We start from the raw sequence: 18,538 nt of genomic DNA, 5'->3' as shown, positions 1-18,538 counted from the left end.
GGTGACATTTCATGTGGCTGCCAACGTGGATCCCCCATGCGGCAGCACCTGCAGTGAACTGACATTCAGACCTCAGCTGACATGACACAATCTCCAGTTTCAGAGTGCGCTGTTAATGCCCTCTGTTCTCTGCGGCACAGAGAGGGAAAGCAGTGATTTTGGTAACTTTACGGCGTTAGTTCAGCGCAGAGCAGAGGAGCTGAGGGGAGGACTCGTGGCGGCTGCAGCTCTCACAGGGAGAGGAGGGGCAGCGCTGAGCTCTGCTCTGTGTGACAGCCACAGGGCCCGAGGGAACGGCATGGAGCTGTGTCAGGGGAGGGGCAGCTGGGGGTTAGGGACAGGGTGTGCACCACAGGGCGGTGGGCATTTGTGCTTCGTTTACGACTCCCATGACAGCCCCAAGGTTCGCTCTCGGCCCTCGGGGTTTCGAGGCGACAGCGCAGCCAGGGGCGGAGCAGCCAGCGGGGCTGCCAATGGCCGCGGGGCGGCTGTGACGGCGCTGGGCCGCGCCGAGAGGTGGCGGCCGGGCCGCAGCTGTTACATAAGGCGGCGGGCGGCCGCTCAGCGCCCCGTCCGCGGCCGCCCCTTCGCCGTTGCGGCCCGGCCGGGCCGGGGGCTGCGGGGCGGCAGCGGCGCCGGGCGGGGATGAGCCCGCTGGGCGGTAAGGAGGGCGGCCGGAGGCGACGCCGGGCGGCGGGAGTCATGGCGGACGCAAACGCGGACTGGATGGGCTCTCTGCCGGCCGCGCTGCGCAGCTACCCGCTCTCCAACCTGGCCATCCCAGGTGAGACGGGGCGGGGAAGGAGGCGGGAGGATGGCGGTGGGGTTGACCTTCCCTCCTGGGCGGCCGGGGTCACGGAGAGAGCTTGTGTTTCTTCATTCATTGCTTGCCAGTCTGCCGTTGCCAAATAGTTCGTGACAGGGGTTTGTTGCCCGGTGTAGCAGGCCCAGTGCAGCGTGTTGCTACCTAGAAGTGCACTGCTTGCTGCGGTTTGTTGACCCGTGCTAAGGAGGTTGAGCAGATGCACTCAGGTCACACACGGTGTTGGCATCACGGCTTAGTGGATATTCTGCAGGTGTTTGGTCTGTATCGTTCTGATACTGTGCTGGGTGTCCTCCCTTTAGGGTTTGCTGTTGGGCTTGTGCTTGTTAGCTTGACCTGTAACAAGCATGCAGAAAGCCTATCTTGGGAAGTTAGAGCCTTGTTTCTCTGCAAGGCCATTTCCATTTGGAATGGGGTGACTAGTCTCAAGATTAAATGTGTTAATGTTGATGATAGCCCAAATTAGCCCTTCATTCAGTTGAATGTGAACTTGTGTTCACCCTGAACTGTGACTTGGTGCTTTTGCCTTTCAGAAGTTAAGTAGGAGTAGCGTGCTAGGAAGCTTTTTTTTTTTTTCCACCTGGAACTCTCATTTAAGTATAAATTTTGGAAGATGGGTTTCTTAATGGTGCTGTTTGATTTGGGTTTAGTGTCCAAGAACTTGTGTGTAAGCGCTTTTATGGACTCCATCCATTGCAGGACTGGAAGAAGGACTGCTGAAGGCACCACTTAGACGGTGGTGATCTTCCTTCTTCATCAGCTGAGTTTAAGAATGACTAACTCCTAGCTGACAATTTCTTAATCTTTGAGTTACAAGGAGCAAGTGTCATTGTTTTCATTTTAGACAGGTGAGCTGACAAATGAGTAAGACGATACCTTCGAGTTTATTTATGAGTACTGCGGAATTTGAATCTAAATGACAAAAAAAAAAAGTAAGAAAGAAAACTGGTATTGCTCTTAATTCCCAGGATGGAAGACTTTTAAGGGTAACTACTGTAAGCAGGTCATTCTGATGCTGGCCTCTGTTGGCTAGTGGTAGGCTTCCTGATAGTAGCTTGATTTTCACCATAGTGCATTAGTTTGTCAAAAAACTCTGTAAGGTCTCCTTGGAGCCTTCTCTTCTCCAGGCGCAGCTCTTTCAGCCTGTCCTCATGGGAGAGGTGCTCCAACCTTCTGGTCATCTTTGTGGCCCTCCTCTGGACCTGCTTCAGCAGCTCCATGTCCTTCTTGTGCTGGGGGCCCTGGAACTGGACACAGTACTACTGCTAGAGTCTCTCTTGAGTAGAGGGGCAGAATCACTTCCCTTGACCTGCTGGTCACACTTCTCTTGCTGTGACCCAGAGTACAGTTGGCTTTCTGGGCCGCAAGCACACATTGCCAGCTCATGTTGAGTCTTTCATCAACCAGCACTCCCAAATTCTTCTCCTCAGGGCTATTCTCAAGCTATTCTCTGCCCAGCTTGTATCTGTGTTTGGGATTGCCCTGACCCAGATGCAGGACCTTGCACTTGGCCTTCGAACTTTGCCTTTGAACTTCATGAGGCTGGCTTGGGCCCGCCTCTCAAGTCTGCCCAGGTCCCTCTGGATAGCATCCTTTCCCTAGAGCATGTCAGCTGCACCATTCAGATTCGTGTCATCTGTGAACTTGCTGAAAGTGTGCTTGATCCCACTGTCAACTTTGCCTATGAAGATGTTAAATACCACCAGTCACAGCACTGGTGAATATGTTGAGGGGTGTAGAGAAGAAGGTGTAATGGCTCGATACTTGGGGATTATATTTTCTTATTTTCAGTTATAGTCTAGTAATTCTGCTGAAGTGGGTTTTCAGTTGACAAAGCAACCTTCATGGGAGCTAAGGTGATGTTACTAGCAGTATGCAAGAAAAGGGTTATACAAAACAGTTTGCTGTTGGGACATCTGTTTATATATGCTGATTATTGGTGAAGGCCTGTGATATCTTCAAGAAATCTAGAAGGTAAACATCAGCTCAAATGAGAAGTGTTTTGATGTGTATGTAATACCTGTATGCGCATGACAGGTGTGGCTTGCTTTTGACCATCTCTTGATGTGTTTGCTTTCACCACTGGAATGATGGAATCAACTGGTTTTTAGATTTTTTTTTTTTGTAGAGGTTTGAAAAAAATTGTAGGGGTTGGAAAAAGGACCTCTAGAGATCATTGAGTCCAATCCCCCTGCTAAAGCAGCTCCCTAGCCCAGGTTGCACAGGTAGGTGTCCAGGTGGGTCTTGAACATCTGCATAGAAGGAGACTCCACCACCTCTCTGTGCAGCCTGTGCCAGTGCTCCATCACTGCACTGTGAAAGAAGTTCCCATGCACGTTTGTGTGGAACTTCCTCTGCTTCAGTTTGTGGCCATTTCCTCTCCTCCTTTCACCACTGCAATGCTACTGGTGCCACTGGAGCAGTTGAAGCCCTAAAACTTGTTTCATCTCTAAATAAAGACAGTATTCAAAAACCTAATATGCTTGGTTTTGGACTTTTACCTTACCTAGACAAATAGAGCATTTAAAGATAAAAAATGTTCTTAAGAGATGTAATGTGTTTGAAGGGTGGGGCTATTCCAAGTGAAATAATAGCTAATACACACAAAAAAAAGTTTAGATTTAATCAGTCTACCGTGTTGAAAATGACCCCATTTAAGTAACCCTCTTGTATGAAGCTAAGAGTGTCTGCACAGAATTCCTTATCTGATGCAAACAGTTGTGCTTTTGGAGCTTCATGTTTTCACTGTCTTTAAAGGTAGCTGTGACCTCTGGGTTTCCTTTTTAGCCAAAATGTTCAGTTTCCTCATATGTGTTGAGAAATCTGCTGCCTGAGGAGAGAGGAAGTTGGTTTTTTGTATGCCCAATCATAAGCAACTGACAACAAGTAGTGCTTAAGATAGGTATTCTATTGGGTGCATCCATTTAGTGCTTACATGCTGCTTAAATTCTGTGCTCAAAATAGAGACTGAAAAAAAATGGAGTAGTCTTCAAAAGTTTGGGTACAATCAGTTCTAATATTTGGTCTTTTCTGGAGAAACTGGAGTCTGAATTCTAAACCAGTTCAATACCATCTAAAGAGAATAGATGAGTTTGTGTGTGCTTTGATGAGGGAAGAAATCTTACAATGAGAAATTGAAAAATGTCAAATAACCAAAATGTCATCAGATTGTTTGCTTATGCTATTTTTGACAAAATTAACTGTCTTTAACAAGTTGTGACCTTATCTGAAGCTCTAGAGATTTTTTTTTTCCTAATTATGCTCCAGACTAATCCTCTTTGAATGTGAGTTTAAAATGAGCTCTTGAGCATGGATTGTGAATGTGACCCTTAGCAGGATAATGCAGTGTGTTGTGTATGTATAGCATTTAGTTTAATCTGAAGCTATTTTGCTTTAAGCACTTTTATGGAGCTGCACAACTCTGGCACTTGCTGTTTTCCTTACCCATCTCTTGACCTATGCATTTTCAGAGGGTGGGAGGAAGGGAGGTAGGTTTAAGAAAGACGTGGGCAGACAAGGTCTGTTGTGATAGGATAAAGGGAAATGGTTTCAAACCAAAGGAGGGGGAGGTTTAGATTGGATATGTGGAAGACAAACCCCAGGGTAAGTGCTGGAACATGTGCTGTCCTGAGGGGATGAGGAGGATAATGTGATCTGTCGTGGTGCTGCCCACCCAGGCAGGAAAGAACAGATCCAGTGGCTGCATCTGAGAGACATGGTGATCATTTTTTTTATAACTCTGATGAAACACCTGATATTGGGGAAAAATTAAACTTGGGTTAGGATGAACCTGAATCCCAACTAATTTTAGTCAAGAGTGTTTGGAGAAGAGGGCTTACTGAAAATACTTGGAATCCAGTTTGTTTTTACTTTAGCACTTTGAATTGTAGTATTAAAGTCAATTCACAGTGATGCTTGTCCTAGATTGTAAGATTTTTCTCAATATTGGGGGGAAAAAAAAAAGCTTCTGTGTTGTTGGCTTAACCTTGTTTAAGACTGATCTGAAACATTCTTAAATTTCCATTATTCAGATATAGGTACGTATAGAGCTGTAGATAATGCTAGGCAGGATGTGCTGCTGGAGTGGGGTTTGTGAGCAGTCTGCCTCTTGGGAGAGAAATAGAGCAGCTCTGTAATAATTGCTTCTGACAGGGCACAGAGCCTTTTTGTCATCCCAGCTGATACATTAGCACTTCCTGTGAATGTATGTGAGAGCATAGCCAGGGTGTCATCTTGAAGCAATGCAGAGCAATTAAAATGTGGCTCAGTTCCTGTCTGCTCCTGGTTGAGTGACTGGTAGAGAATTGCCCTTAGGATGCTGGGCCATAGTTAGCCAGAGGTGAATTTCAGATTTCCAGAAGTGTTTTGTTAACGTAGAAAATAACCTTGGCTCAAATGTGGCTAAAACATGGCTATACTGGGCAGCTGAAATAGTTGCTGAAATGTCTTCGCCTGTTTTTCACTAATATTTGAGGAGAGGTGTGTCCTTAGTCTCTTAGAACAGATTAGGTCTGTCTGCTGCTCCAAGTTACTGCTGTAGTGAAGCTACTAGATTTTTTTTCCCCACCACATACAGTTTCTTAATTAACTATCTCTGTAACTTTTAATTGAATAAATTTCCATAGTTTGTTCTTGGGAATGTCAGCATGACTGTGGCTGAAGCTTTTGATACTCTATGTCCCTGTTTCTACCTGCTGATAAGATTGCTCTGAAACCTTGACAGAAAAACCTAATGGTTTTGAACTGGCTGATCTAAGCCCTACAAAATGATCAGCCCTGGAAAACAGTCTCAGACAGACTGCTGGGCATGTGGGGAGTGCTGGTGGGGTCACACATGGCTGCTGCCACCTCTTCAGCCATGGGCTCCCACCACTTTTGCTGTCTTGAGCAGTTGGTAGAACTCCTGTGGGCAGCTTGTGCTTAAGCAGGCCAAGCTGAACCCAGGTGTTCACAGAAGATGATGCAGCAGCAGCCCTGTCATTCTGAAAACTGGCCACTCACATTTTACAAGATGTAATGTTTTTTTCTCCTCTTTGATGTCTTGACCCTGAGGTGAGTGGTTACACTTGCTAACGCAGCAGTCATCTTGCTGCTGTGTTCCTGGGTTTGCGTGCCATGTGGACATGCCTCCTGTGAGGAAAAGCAGTGGCTTTTGGGACTGCGTTGTCTTCCCAAACAGGAAAGGACCTTTGGAGTCCTAATTAAATACATTGTTGAATCAGCTGAAATGGCCATCTGTTGGGCTAAAGCTCAAAGAGAAGAAAACGTAAGATTCATGTTTTGATTCACCAGGCTTTATTTTCCATTCCAGTTTAATTGGCCTCTACCAATTAATGATGGTATGACCATTAGTGGAACACATCTGCATAAATATGGTGTTGGATATGATTTGTAAATGCAAACTTCTCAGGATTAACCTGTTCAAAAATAACAAGGACTTCATTACCTTATCTTCTACCTCATATAGCAGCTAGCTGCAATGGTTATTTGAGAGAAGTTTGGTTTCCTAACAGAGAAAAACCATTTGTGTCAATATTAATGCTTGTTTCTCTCCTTTAGTACTGTGTGCAAGTTTGTTTTCTTGCAGTTCCTGAGAAGATTTTGGAAGTGCTGCATGATGAAAATGTGAAAAATTCCAAAGGAGAATGGGAGTTCTTGATCTGCATGTTTCTGACTAGTTACGGAAAAGGAATATGGGAATTTAAATTGAAGTTTTTCTTCTCAGAGCAAGAGCATCCATTCAGCCTTTGAAATTTGGTGAGGTACTGTCTCTTTGTTTTCCTCCCTACAGGAAAATAGTAAAATAAATGGAAAGTCATAGTTGAATTACACAAAAACTAGTGGAGATAACTCCATCAAAATGGATAATCCAGTCCAAATGGATTTCTTCCTGCTTGAAGGAAAGCAGACTAATGTGGTATTGTGTTTGAGACAGTCTCACTCAGGCTTTTCTCTCCTTACACCATTTGTTCCTCCCTAACTCTGCCTTCCACTATAGGAGGGCTGGTGGGAAGTCATGGTAATCCTCTGACAGGGAGAAGAGGTTTTCCTAAGAGGATTTGATCTTTACCAGGCTCGCTCCTAATGAAACTGTATTAAAAATACCTGAAGAATTATTTTAGTTGTATTGAAATATTAACATGTTTATCTAAATAGTTTTAAGTTATTAATTTTCAAAAGGATGCTTGTTATTCCTGCCTCTTGTAGTTTGGCTAAGCAAGTGAAAATGAACTATTCAATTTGTTTTTCATTAGTGAAGAGCTTTTAAGAAGTTAATCTTTTGATTAGAAAATCTGGATTGTTAATGACCTGAATCCTGAGGACTTTGAGGCTCTGTGAGGCACTTCTGTTTATCCCATTTTCCCTCAATTCTGGCACGTGTGGGACATTTAGTTCAGAAGAACATGTGCGGACTTCAATTTGCTAGCGTTTGCATCCCATGTTTTTGGAATTTGGTGGCTGTCCTAAGTGTCTTGGCTACAAAATGTTTGCTACTCTGTCATCTGTGGTGCTTTGTAATTGTATGGGGAATGGACTGAGCAAAGCTTGCTCTCCGTAGTCTTGGTGTCTGCTACAGCTGGGGTGATTCTTTGCCCATAATGACCCTTCAGTGTTGTTAATGGATTGGTACAAGTATGTTGGCCTTGCCTCATAGGAATGATTAACATTTTGTTGTTTTCTATCATTTTTTTTCCATTGTGTAAATATTTATTTCATGTGGAGATCAAAACAAATTGCTCTGATTCAGTTAAACTCAGTGACTATGCTCTCTCCTGCCCTTTTGCTTTCATTATTGTTTCTCACTAGCCCTTTTTTGCAGGAAGTGTCTTTACCTGCTGCACAGCCTTGCAACCAGGGAAACTACTCATGCAACTGTGAGCATGCTTGTTTTTAAAAAAGTTTCTTGTTTTCAGTTGGCAGCATGTAAGTAATATGTCCTTCAGTGGAATATCTCTGCGTTTCTATGTTTTATTCATACTTCAAACATTCCTTGAATGTAAACTAGTAACAAATCATGGGATTGTAAGGTGATACTTAATCCTTTCTCTGTGCTGCATCTGTACATGGAGAAGGTAGTGATGTGGAAACAGAAGATCATGCAAAGAGATACAGCCAGTAATTGTTAAAATTCAAGGATTAATAATGTTCCGTTGATTAATGTCATTGTTTTGAGCTGTGCTGTAGGTTATTTGGCTATCTGTGATCAAGGAGCATGGCAAATAGAGACACTGGAAAGTTAAGACTTTGCAGATGTGCTGATAAAAGTCTGCTGCCTAATAATTAGCACAAATACTTCAGCAAAAAAGCCATCCCAGCTCTAAAATACAATCTGTTTAACATACAAATTGAATTGAGTAGCGATCTATTTAACATACAATTAACTTGGGAAATTAGTGTAATGAGAATAAAAAGGGATTTAAAGATGCAACTGTGGATTAACTTTTATTTGCCTTCTAGGATAAAATTCAGAGCTATCCATCACTTTAGCAATTTGATATCTGAGGTACCTCTTTCTAATACTTGAACCTTCCCGTCTTTGTGAGGTGAAAAAAAATGAAATTAAAGCAGAGCAGCCATTATCTCTTACTCTGTCAGAGCTACCAGCAGTTTTATTTTTATTTTGAATATACTTTGAATTGAATACTATATATTGAATACTATTATTATATTGAATAGTATTGAATACTATATATTTGAATACTATATATTTTGAAAAATCATAAAACCATGACAGGTACCTTTCACATTTAAGCTTGCTACTGTATGCCTGTGCCTTTGGTTTCTGGAAGGTGTGAGCATGGCAGTGGTACTGTGTCACTGCAACCCTTCCTGACTTCTGCATTCACAGAATGCCAGGGATTGAAAGGGACCTTCAAAGATAATCTAGACCAATCCCCCTGCCAGAGCAGAAGCACCTAGATTAGGTCATGCAGAAATGCATTCAGGCTTTTCAAATAAGCAGTCTGAATGTTGATCTATTGTCAGACACAGTGATTCCTCTTGAGTCATGTCAGTGTGCAGCACGTACAAGAACACGCCTTTGAGGTTATTTGAAGTAGGTTATCTAGCCTCTCTTCCCCTAAAGGACAATGTGGACGAGGTTCTTGGCTCTGCTGTGCCTTAACTTCTCCATCTAAGCCTGGGATTGCTTTGTTTGCAATCAGTAGGTATAAGGAATATGTTTGAGTCAATAACATGGTGTAATTCATATTCAAAATTGAGTATCACCTGAAGTGTTTTCCTGATGTGACTTGAGCTTTCTTGAGAAAGGGTTCAGTGTAACTTGAAGAGATGCACACTGCTTGGTTGGAAGCACAGACTGCGGAGAGTTTCTTGTGCATAGCACTTTGCATGGCACAGTGAGAGCTGATTCATTTTTATTTGCTCTGATCAAGAGCCGTCCCCTTTACTGGCACTGTATGACGTTACAGTATCTGTGTATTTTCATATGTACTTGTGTTAGGTTGTAGCTAGCAGCTCTCACAGTGAGCTCCCTACAAATTGCAGCTGGTTTGCTCCTTGTATCTGTTGTAGACTCTTGCCTTTGAAACTGTGCAGGATTGGTGTTATAAATCATGCTTTTTATAAAAATTATAAATAATAATGCTCAATCAGGAACCAGCCTGGCTCATGCTGTGGCTTCAGAATGGCTGGGTCTTCCATGGGGCTCAGGTGTAGAAAGGAGAGCAAGGGATTCATTTGACATGATGCAGTCAGCTTAGTAGTTTAACATCACAGCTAAACTTTATTAAAAGACAGTGGCTGACATAACACAATGATCTTAAATCAGAGAAGGGCTTGGTGGATGATGTGAGTCCTTACCTGTCTCTTAGCTCTCATCCCAATGTCCCCAGTAGTGCTGCTTCAGGTTTTTGGTTCACTTTTTTTCTTACCGAAGTAGAAGCATTCAGTCATGACCTGGATACTTCTCACAATTGGTGGCTGGCCTCCTGTAATGGCATTGAGGAATTTGGTTGCACTCCTGTTGTGTCTTCCTATCCTCAGTACAGATGATGCTTCCCTGTACTGTAAGGGAGGTGGTCCTCTGTTGAAACAAAGAGCTTTTTTCAGATGCTGTAGAGCAGATTCTACTTGATTCTGTATATGTATGCATGTTGACTTCATTGTAAACGAGAAGTCTCACTTCTGAGATTCTTCAGTTGAGGCAGTATGAGATTTTTAAGCATCTTTAGGAGGAAGCATGTCATGCAGTTCCATTTCCTTAAATAACTGCCCTGTGGAAGAGCTCTGTTCTTAAAGTATGTGTTAAAAAAGGTGCACTGTGCATTTGGATTTTTTCTAATTGTTTTCTGTAGCTCTAAATAGAACCTGTTCTGTAATACTTCAAGGAGAAATTTGCTTTTTGTACCTCTCCATGTGCCTTAAATACAGCCATCTGCAATGGAAGAAAGCTTTTGTAGCTGTGAAATATATTATCAGACTTAAGAAAACAAACTGTTTCTTGGCTTAAATTTGCTTAGACAATTCCTTAAAAGTTGACAACAGTATACTTGATGCCAGTTAAAACTGTCATTCTGTTCATTCCGAAATCATATATCAATGTCACTGTGAGTGGGGCCATAGCAGCAAGTGACTTCTCTAGATAGGAGTTCTTTGCACAGTATTGGTTATAATTAAAACAATTTATTTTATTCTAACAGAGGCTTAAAGGAAGAAATTAAACTGAACTGAGAACTTAAAAGAAAAAAAAAGTTACCAAGTGACTTACTGAGAGGCAGAAGACAATCCCCTTGCTAATGAAGTCTGCTTTTCAAACGTTATAGAGGATTGAAAGGCTCATTGTGTTTCACAGGAAGGTGTGTGGAACTTCAGCACCTGTGAATTGCAGGTTCTTTTATGAGTAAGGCTTTCTACTGCGCCTTCTGAAACGTCTTCATCAGCTATTTGATCCTGTATTAGTGATGCAGTATTTGTTCTGGGTTGCATATTTGGAGGTGGAAGAAACGCTCCCAATCTGACAGTTACTTCTTGATGTGGTTTATTGTGACAGCTTTTAAAAGCAGCTTTTTGTTACTTGTCACTTGTTTTCCCCATGACTAAAGGGAAAGCCACATAAGAGGCGTGCTATTATGAAGACCAAGAAGGATAGACAAGTTGATCAGGAATTAAGTATTCTCTTATAGACCCTGGAAACAAAATTTTACAGTTCCTTTTCAGAACTTTCAAACTAGTTGAAATTCATGCAAAGAGGAGTTCATTGAAGCTGGATGTGAACTGATGTTTGGTCTTTTCTTCTATCTGGATTAAAAAGTCCTGACAAGGTAATCCAATTGAGACCATAATCTTATTTACAGCTCTGACCTTGCCTGGCAAGAAATGTGTGAGCCTTCAGTTGAGCACTTGTACACAAATAAAAGGCTTGGATAAATAGGGTCTATAGAGTCAACTGTTGTCTTAATCTAAAAGTCCCGTTAAGATTTCTTTAGAGTTGCAGAGTGAGGTAGGGAAGGAAATTCTGGAAAAATATAGCCATAGGAGTGAGGAGAAGGAAACGGGGCCATGAAGAAGGGAAGAGGCAGATGCAGGCAGCGAGGTGTGGTGTGACTGCAGCCCTCAGACGGCTGGAGGAAGAGCTTGTGGTGAGCAGGGGTGAAGATGTCTTCCCTGCACTTCAGCTGTGGGGTTTTTCTCCATGGAAAAGCTGCTGTCCTGAAGATAAAAAGGAAAGCAGAGATGTTTAGAGCTTCTGTAATATCTTCTAGATGGAGTTTCACAGAGAAGTCATGACTGGAGCAGTTGCAGCTTGTTGGCCAGAATGCAGGTGACTGGTGTAGATTGTTGGAAAAGCCCAGAAATGTTCGGTCTGTGGTAGATCAGCATCTGCCCATCTTTAGCTTTTGACCATCCCAACACCGAGGGAGCAGATTCACTGCTCAGTGGTAGCTCTTCACTGACTTCACTCAGCTAGGGATATTTCTTCACCTTGCAAGCTCTTATCTTGGAGGGGTCTAGTACTTCTCAACTTTTTAATTGTGTATTCGGTTGTGGAGTTTTTTCTAGTAAGCAAAAAATTCTTATTGCAGCTGCAATTTCTTCGCCAGGATGCCTGTTACATTCAAGGAGCCTGTGCTGATAGCTTTGATTGTGGGTCTTCCTTTTGATGAGTTTTATATTTGTTGTATTGAGGCTACTGGAAGTCACTGCCAGATTGAAGAGAAATAGATGAGGTTGTTCAGCAGTGTCTAACACCGGTTTAAGATGAGACTCCAACTTGATTGAAAGAAAATCTCAGGCTTAACTGGTGTTACCTTGAACTCAATTGTTTTACCTCTGAGTTCAGCCAGTCTTCAGCCACTCTCCAACTACTGATCATTTACCATTTTGAGGCTGAAGTGAAGCATTCTAGTGAAGCACGTGCATGTTAACATCCCTCTGTCACATGAATGAAAATATCTGTTCCAGAAACTTTGAAATAGGTCATGATTGGATTTACCAGGTAGAATAAAAATTAAATGTGTGATTTTTCTTTCAGTGAAATTGGAGCCCCATCTTAAACCAGTGATCCATCAGGCTCTAGGAAAGCTTTGGAGATAGCTTGACAGTTTATAGATGGAGAAAAGAGTTTGGGTGGATGTTTTCCTTTAATCATGAGGCATATATCAGTGGTGTAATTTTCTTAGTGCTTTGTTTGATATTCACACAAGAACACAGTTCAAACTCTGAGAACTGTACTTTGTTTCTGTACAGTTGAGAAAGGGAAAATAAAATATAAAAGGATCATCTGAAAGAGTGAGTTTGGTGCAACTCTTCTGTGTCCCTGCTATGCATGTATGGCCTGTTCTACTTTACAAGGGTGTGTGTGCTGCTGAGGGGAGTCCAAGTTCTTCTAACTATTCTTGGCTTTATTTTCTAGGATCACATGATTCTTTCAGCTACTGGGTTGATGAGAAATCTCCTGTGGGACCAGACCAAGCCACCGCTATCAAACGCTTGGCCAAAATTTCTTTGGTTAAAAAGATTATGAAGAAATGGTCAGTAACTCAAAATCTGACTTTCAAAGAGCAGTTGGAAGGTGGAATTCGCTATTTTGATCTCCGTGTGTCTTCTAAGCCTGGGGAAATAGGACAGGAGATTTACTTCATACATGGATTGTTTGGCATCAAAGTATGGGATGGACTAATGGAGATTAACACCTTTCTTGAGCAGCACCCCAAGGAAGTCATCTTCTTGGATTTCAATCATTTCTATGCCATGGATGACAGCCATCACTTCTTCTTGATCAACAGGATTCGCTCGGCATTTGGATCCAAACTTTGTTGCGTTGAGTGTGTGGAATATGTGACGTTACAGTACATGTGGGAAAAGAAGCATCAGGTGGGGAAAGGATGACCTGTAATTCTTTTTCACACCAAGATTCAGATTCATATAGGTAATCTGGGTAGGATTTACTCTGAGGTATCAGCCCAGGATCACAGCTGATGGATAATACAAGCTTGCTGAGGGCTCATTAAATAATTAGATGACAGTATCCTCAGGGTCTTGTGTTCTTTAGCAATGTTTTTCTCTTCTAAGAGAGCATGTTCTGCTGACTTCTACTGCAAATATGATAAAATGTCACTGTTTTTGTGTATTTAAAGTATGTGAAGCCCATCATGACTAAGGGAGGCTATGGGACTTCTAGCTCCTCTACAGCCATCCACATCTATAGTGGCAAGACTAAATGCCTCTTTTCTGCAGACTGAGAGAACAGGATTTCAGTGACTGCATGTAATGCTTAAACTGCAAGTTAGGTGAGACTTTGAGAAATTCCTCTGAGCTGGTACTATTAGTGCTTTGCCTTATGAGTCTACTAGGGTCCACAAAAGAATTGTAGGTAAGATTGGCTTATAACAGTGTTGCATCTTAGTGCTACTTTCTTACAGAGGGCCACCTTACAAGGTATAAAATGCCGATTTGTTTAGAGAATGTTTTGCTGAAAATAAGATTGACTTTTAACAGCGTTTTACTCTCCCTGAATGTTATTAAAATGCTGGATTAGCCCAGTGTGCTTTAGCCATTTAACAAAAGTTACATAGGAGATGTCAAGAGAATCACTGAAGTCAAGGATTTTAGCTATGTTCTCTGGCAGAGCTCTGAAATGCTTTTTAGGCAGAGTGCTTAGAGTTGGCATTTCACTGTGCTCCCGGTTGTTCTTTCATTTTTAAACTGATGACCCTTAAAGCCTGAAGCAATCCTGTCCTTGCATCTGACAAAAATGATCTGCATCCCTTGTTAGTAAATTTATTGACAGTCATGACTCGGGAGTAACTTCTTTGCTTTCCCACTGCTGTGCTAGCTCCAGGAGTGATGCATAATCTAGTATTCCCTCCTGCTTGTAAATTGAACAGTTAATAATTGTCTTCTCCTTTTTCTTGTTTCTGTTAGGTCCTTATTTTCTACCACTACCCCTTGTATCGAGAATTCCCCTTTCTATGGCCAGGGAATAAAATGCCAGCACCGTGGGCTAATACGACCAACGTGCACAAACTCTTGCAGTTCCTGGAGACCACTCTTGAGGAACGAAGTCGTTATGGGACTTTTCATGTTTCTCAAGCAATTCTCACTCCTCGAGTGAAAACTATTGCACGGCATCTAATCCGCGGTCTAAAGAACACACTTGTCCACAGGTAAGGACTTCTCTTGATTTCTCAGTTCTTTACTTAAAATGTTTCATGTTGAAATGGCACTAAGTAAGCAGGAAACTAATGTCTGCATAAAAGTAAGACCTGCTGACTGATCTTGTAGGAAGCATGCAGTTCTACTTCATTACTGTTGCTGGGTTGAGATATTTGTGGTCATCAAAAATCTCTAATTATTGAAAACAGAGATGTAATGGGGTATATATTGTTAGCATAAATATGTTTTCTGGCAATTGGAGCTCTTGGAGTGTAATCCCACAAAACATGGGCTTGTTTGCCAAAAATCACCAAAACCCCAACAGTCCTGGTAGAACCCAGCCTCCTGGCTTGTTTGCCTGTCTTGATGTCACTAACAGATTGTCTGACTCTACTATTCTAAATTAACTTGTGTAGGTGGGCACAGCTGCCTTCACTGGCTCTGTGACTCTCATTGTGAGGATCTCAACTATTTTTACTGTTAAGCAGTGAGATAAGTATACATGCATCAATTGCAGCTGGTTTGTGTTTACTTCTTGGGAAAATCATTAGCCATCTTGTAAGAGCATAACTTTGGAATTGAAAGTTGAGGTAACTTATTTTCTTTAAAAGCCTTTCTAAAGAGCAAGTGCTGTAGTTCAGCAGTCACAGAAATTGCTCTTGGAAATATGGAAATTCCAGGTAAAGTGTAAATTGTGTATATTGTGACTTATATTTCTATAAACAGGAAGGACAAGTAAGAGATAATTGCAAAACATGTTGAGAATGTAGTCAGGTATCTGCTTTGGGCTTGCCCTTTGCCTTTACTGGTGTGTGATCAACATCAGACACTAGATGGTGCTCAGGTGCTTCAGAACCGGTTGCACGAATGTAAATATGTGTGGTTGGTAGAGCTAGACCTGTACTCTGTTAATTAACTTATACCTCTGTAGTGCTTACTTTATGTACTTTTGTCTTGTGGTTAAAGTTAGCAAGATGTCACTGAATTTCTGTTTTCGAACTAGTAAAGAATAATAAAAAATAAGGTAATAAACAAGCAGTTTTGTTTCAAGTGATTTCTGACACAGACCTGGGTTTTTAGCCACTGAGAGGCTGGAAACCCTGCTCAGCTTCCTCCTGTCCCATCCCATCATTGGCATGTACCTGTTATAACTGTGAAAACCTGAAATAGAGGCTGCTGTTTGCTAAATCATGGTTGCTCCTGCGCACTTACGCATGCTAGCTGATCTGCATGCACAGATCTGTCTCTGCAGTTATGTCTGCTTTCTCATATGGAAATTTTGCCCTGAGCATGAATATTTAAGTGTTCTGGAGCTCTTGTTAGAGGAGAAATGTACAGTATTCACACTCCACTGACTAAAGTCTGTCTCTCCCCTTGGTACGAACAGCCCCTATTCCTTTACTTCTCCCTCTTTCTTGTCAAGTCTTTTTCTGGTGCAAGAGCTGTGGAAAATTTTTGTGGGTTTTTCCTCCCTGTCCTGTTAGCCAATCTGTGTGTCTGCTAACTTCTCATTGAATATATGCATACTGTGGCACTAACTAAAATAATTGTAATGCATTTAGTCATTTTTCTCTGTGCTGAAAACTGGGACTGCATACTGAAGTACACATGAACTTGTGCAGACTCCTGACTTGCTGTCTGTCCAGGAAATGACTGAAACTTCACAGCACTGTAGAGCTGAAACAATTCCTGGCACACCTTGCCGTTCTTAATTACAGCAATACATGGTGGGATGCTTAGCCCTCACAGCACTGAGGGCTGAATCCAGCTTGGTTTTCCTTCCACCCAATGCTCTGGATGGCTGTAAGGTGTCTGATAGAAGCACCACGTGTGCTGCCCACAGCTGCTTCTTTCCTGCCTGCCCTAAGAGGAAGGTGGGCACAGGGACATCTTGTGCTAGATGCTTTGCTCTATGCCACTCTGACATGCTAAGCTTTTAGTTCAACATGTACTTGTTTGAAACTGAACAAGGATGAAAACCATTGTAATGCAGCATTTCATCCAGAAGCACAATCCTCTAGGTGAAAATTTATTTATTGTTTACAGATTTCATTTTGTCTATCTGTTAGTTGGGTTTGACTGACCAGTGTTTCTATTTGACAGCTCACAACTGCTTGCTGTGTTAAGCGCATTTCTTTTCATGCTGGTTGCATTTTTGGGTGGCAGCTGGGACCTGATCAAAAGTGAGAACATAATTTGCTGTCTTAGGAAATAAGCAGAGTGCCTATAGAGAAGAGTCTTAAATGTTTGATTTTTCTTTTTTTTTTTTCTCCAGGAACCTGCCCATGATTTTGAATTGGGTGAAAGCACAGAAACCAGGTGTTATGGGTGTTAACATAATTACATCTGACTTTGTGGAGCTGGTTGATTTTGCTGCTACAGTCATTGCATTAAATGACCTCCTTCTAGAAGAGGATGATTCTTGAAGTAAATCCTGAATGCTGTGCCCCACTTATACTTACCAGTGAAGAACTTTCAACTATGCTAAACAATTTTTTTTAAGTGAAACCTACTGTAAACAGTTAATTTAAAGTTTTCTAGAGGAAATGAGGTTTAAAAATAATAAATCATATACAGAAGGGTTTTCTCCCGGGGCTCTGTGGATCGGAGTGGAACACGGAGTACCAGCTGAGTGCTGCTGCATGGCTTTCTGTGGCTACATGTTTGACTAAGTTATGCACACATCTGCTGCAGCACTCAGTGTTGTCTGCCTGCCAACAAGAGGCTGGCCTCTGAAGCAGATGTACCCAGTTACTGTACATATCTCCCTGGTGACTAGACTCACCGTGTCTGTGTGCATCCTGCTTTTTCCAACTCAAGGACTCAAATCAAGGATCGTTTCTGATCCCTTTGTAGCAGTTCTCCCATTGCAGCCAAGATCTTTTTGTTCTTTGGCCACCTCAGGCATAGCTGATCTCAGCTGGATGCTGCTCTTGTATTCATCACACTGTTTTAGACACTACCTCTGACATAACTGGGCAGGGGAAAAAAACAAGTGATACCCCTGGTGTTTAGGTAGAAGCTGTTATACTCTTGAATATCTTAAGTATCCTTTGGACCCTAGATGCAAAGACGTGGCACACACTGCCTCTTTGGCAACCAAACTCTACTTCTAAACTCTTAACTGAAGTAAATATTTTACTGCAGTTCTTTGTTGTGACCATGTTTTAATGTGTCTTTCTTTTGGCATTACTTTGGAGAATATTCCAGTGATCAGTATTGTAACTTAATTCTGTATTCTTGTTGTGAGAGAATTAAAACAAAAGCCAGCAACCTTTCTTTGACTTGCTGGTCACATGTTTTTTTTTTTTCATCCATCAAGATCTGTGAGGTAAATATCTCAGCCAGATGGTCCTCCTATGGAAGGAGGTGGGCTAAATGGGAATTTGCATGGTAGTCAAAACAGTATTGATAAGAACTAATCAAAACTGTGGTATTGGATCTGAGTTTTACAGTGTGAGTGAATTCCAAAGCTGGACTCAAATGCTGTGCTTGCAGTCAGATCTCCCACAGTTATGTGGGAAGAATTTCCTCAGCCTTTATCTATGTGTGACAAAGTAAGCTGTACTCACAAGGGCTACCAGGTATCAGTGCTGAGTGTAGTCAGTCGTTTTTGTGTTGATGCACAACAAATGTGACTGTGTGCTTGAGCCAATGAAGTCACAAGTTGATGTTTCTGAGCTGAAAGCAGCCCCATGGTCTGTTTATCTTGGGTTAAAGAACAGCACAAGTGACTGGTGAGCAGATACTTCTTGACTGTCTTCCTAAGCCAGCTGTTGGTTCATTAATTATTCAGTGTGCTTGTATTAACTTGTATTAATATATTCATAAGAGAATGGATCATCTTTATGGGTCTTTTATTTGAAAGAAGAGTGAGTCTCTGGCTTTATTACTTGTTTTATTCTGTATCTACCACTGTGATGAGACAGCACAGAAGAATCCCAAACCGTTTTGTTTGTCACAACCCTGAACTCAGGTCTTTATCTATAGGTTTGCAAGGCTTCCAGTGAACCTTGGCCGAGTTCTGAGCAGACTGTGATCTGATTTATCTTATCTACTTGGTGCATGGTTTTTGTTTGAGTTCTTCGCATTTCTTTT

General features: G+C 42.0%; 1 protein-coding gene across 1 annotated transcript; it reads left to right on the top strand.

Moving 5' to 3' along the window:
- Positions 1–645: 645 nt before the first annotated feature.
- PLCXD2 (phosphatidylinositol specific phospholipase C X domain containing 2) lies at positions 646–17,418 on the top strand. Its single transcript, XM_065744125.1, has 4 exons — positions 646–784; positions 12,699–13,159; positions 14,210–14,451; positions 16,716–17,418. The coding sequence occupies exons 1-4, from the start codon at positions 646–648 to the stop codon at positions 16,864–16,866; spliced, it is 993 nt and encodes a 330-aa protein (XP_065600197.1). The 3' UTR covers positions 16,867–17,418.
- Positions 17,419–18,538: the final 1,120 nt, after the last annotated feature.

The sequence above is a fragment of the Cyrtonyx montezumae genome, unplaced genomic scaffold, assembly GCF_038088225.1.
Source record: "Cyrtonyx montezumae isolate F1298 unplaced genomic scaffold, pur_monq_1.0 scaffold_3, whole genome shotgun sequence".
Lineage (NCBI taxonomy): Eukaryota > Metazoa > Chordata > Aves > Galliformes > Odontophoridae > Cyrtonyx > Cyrtonyx montezumae.
This window is presented reverse-complemented; position numbering and strand designations above follow the sequence as displayed.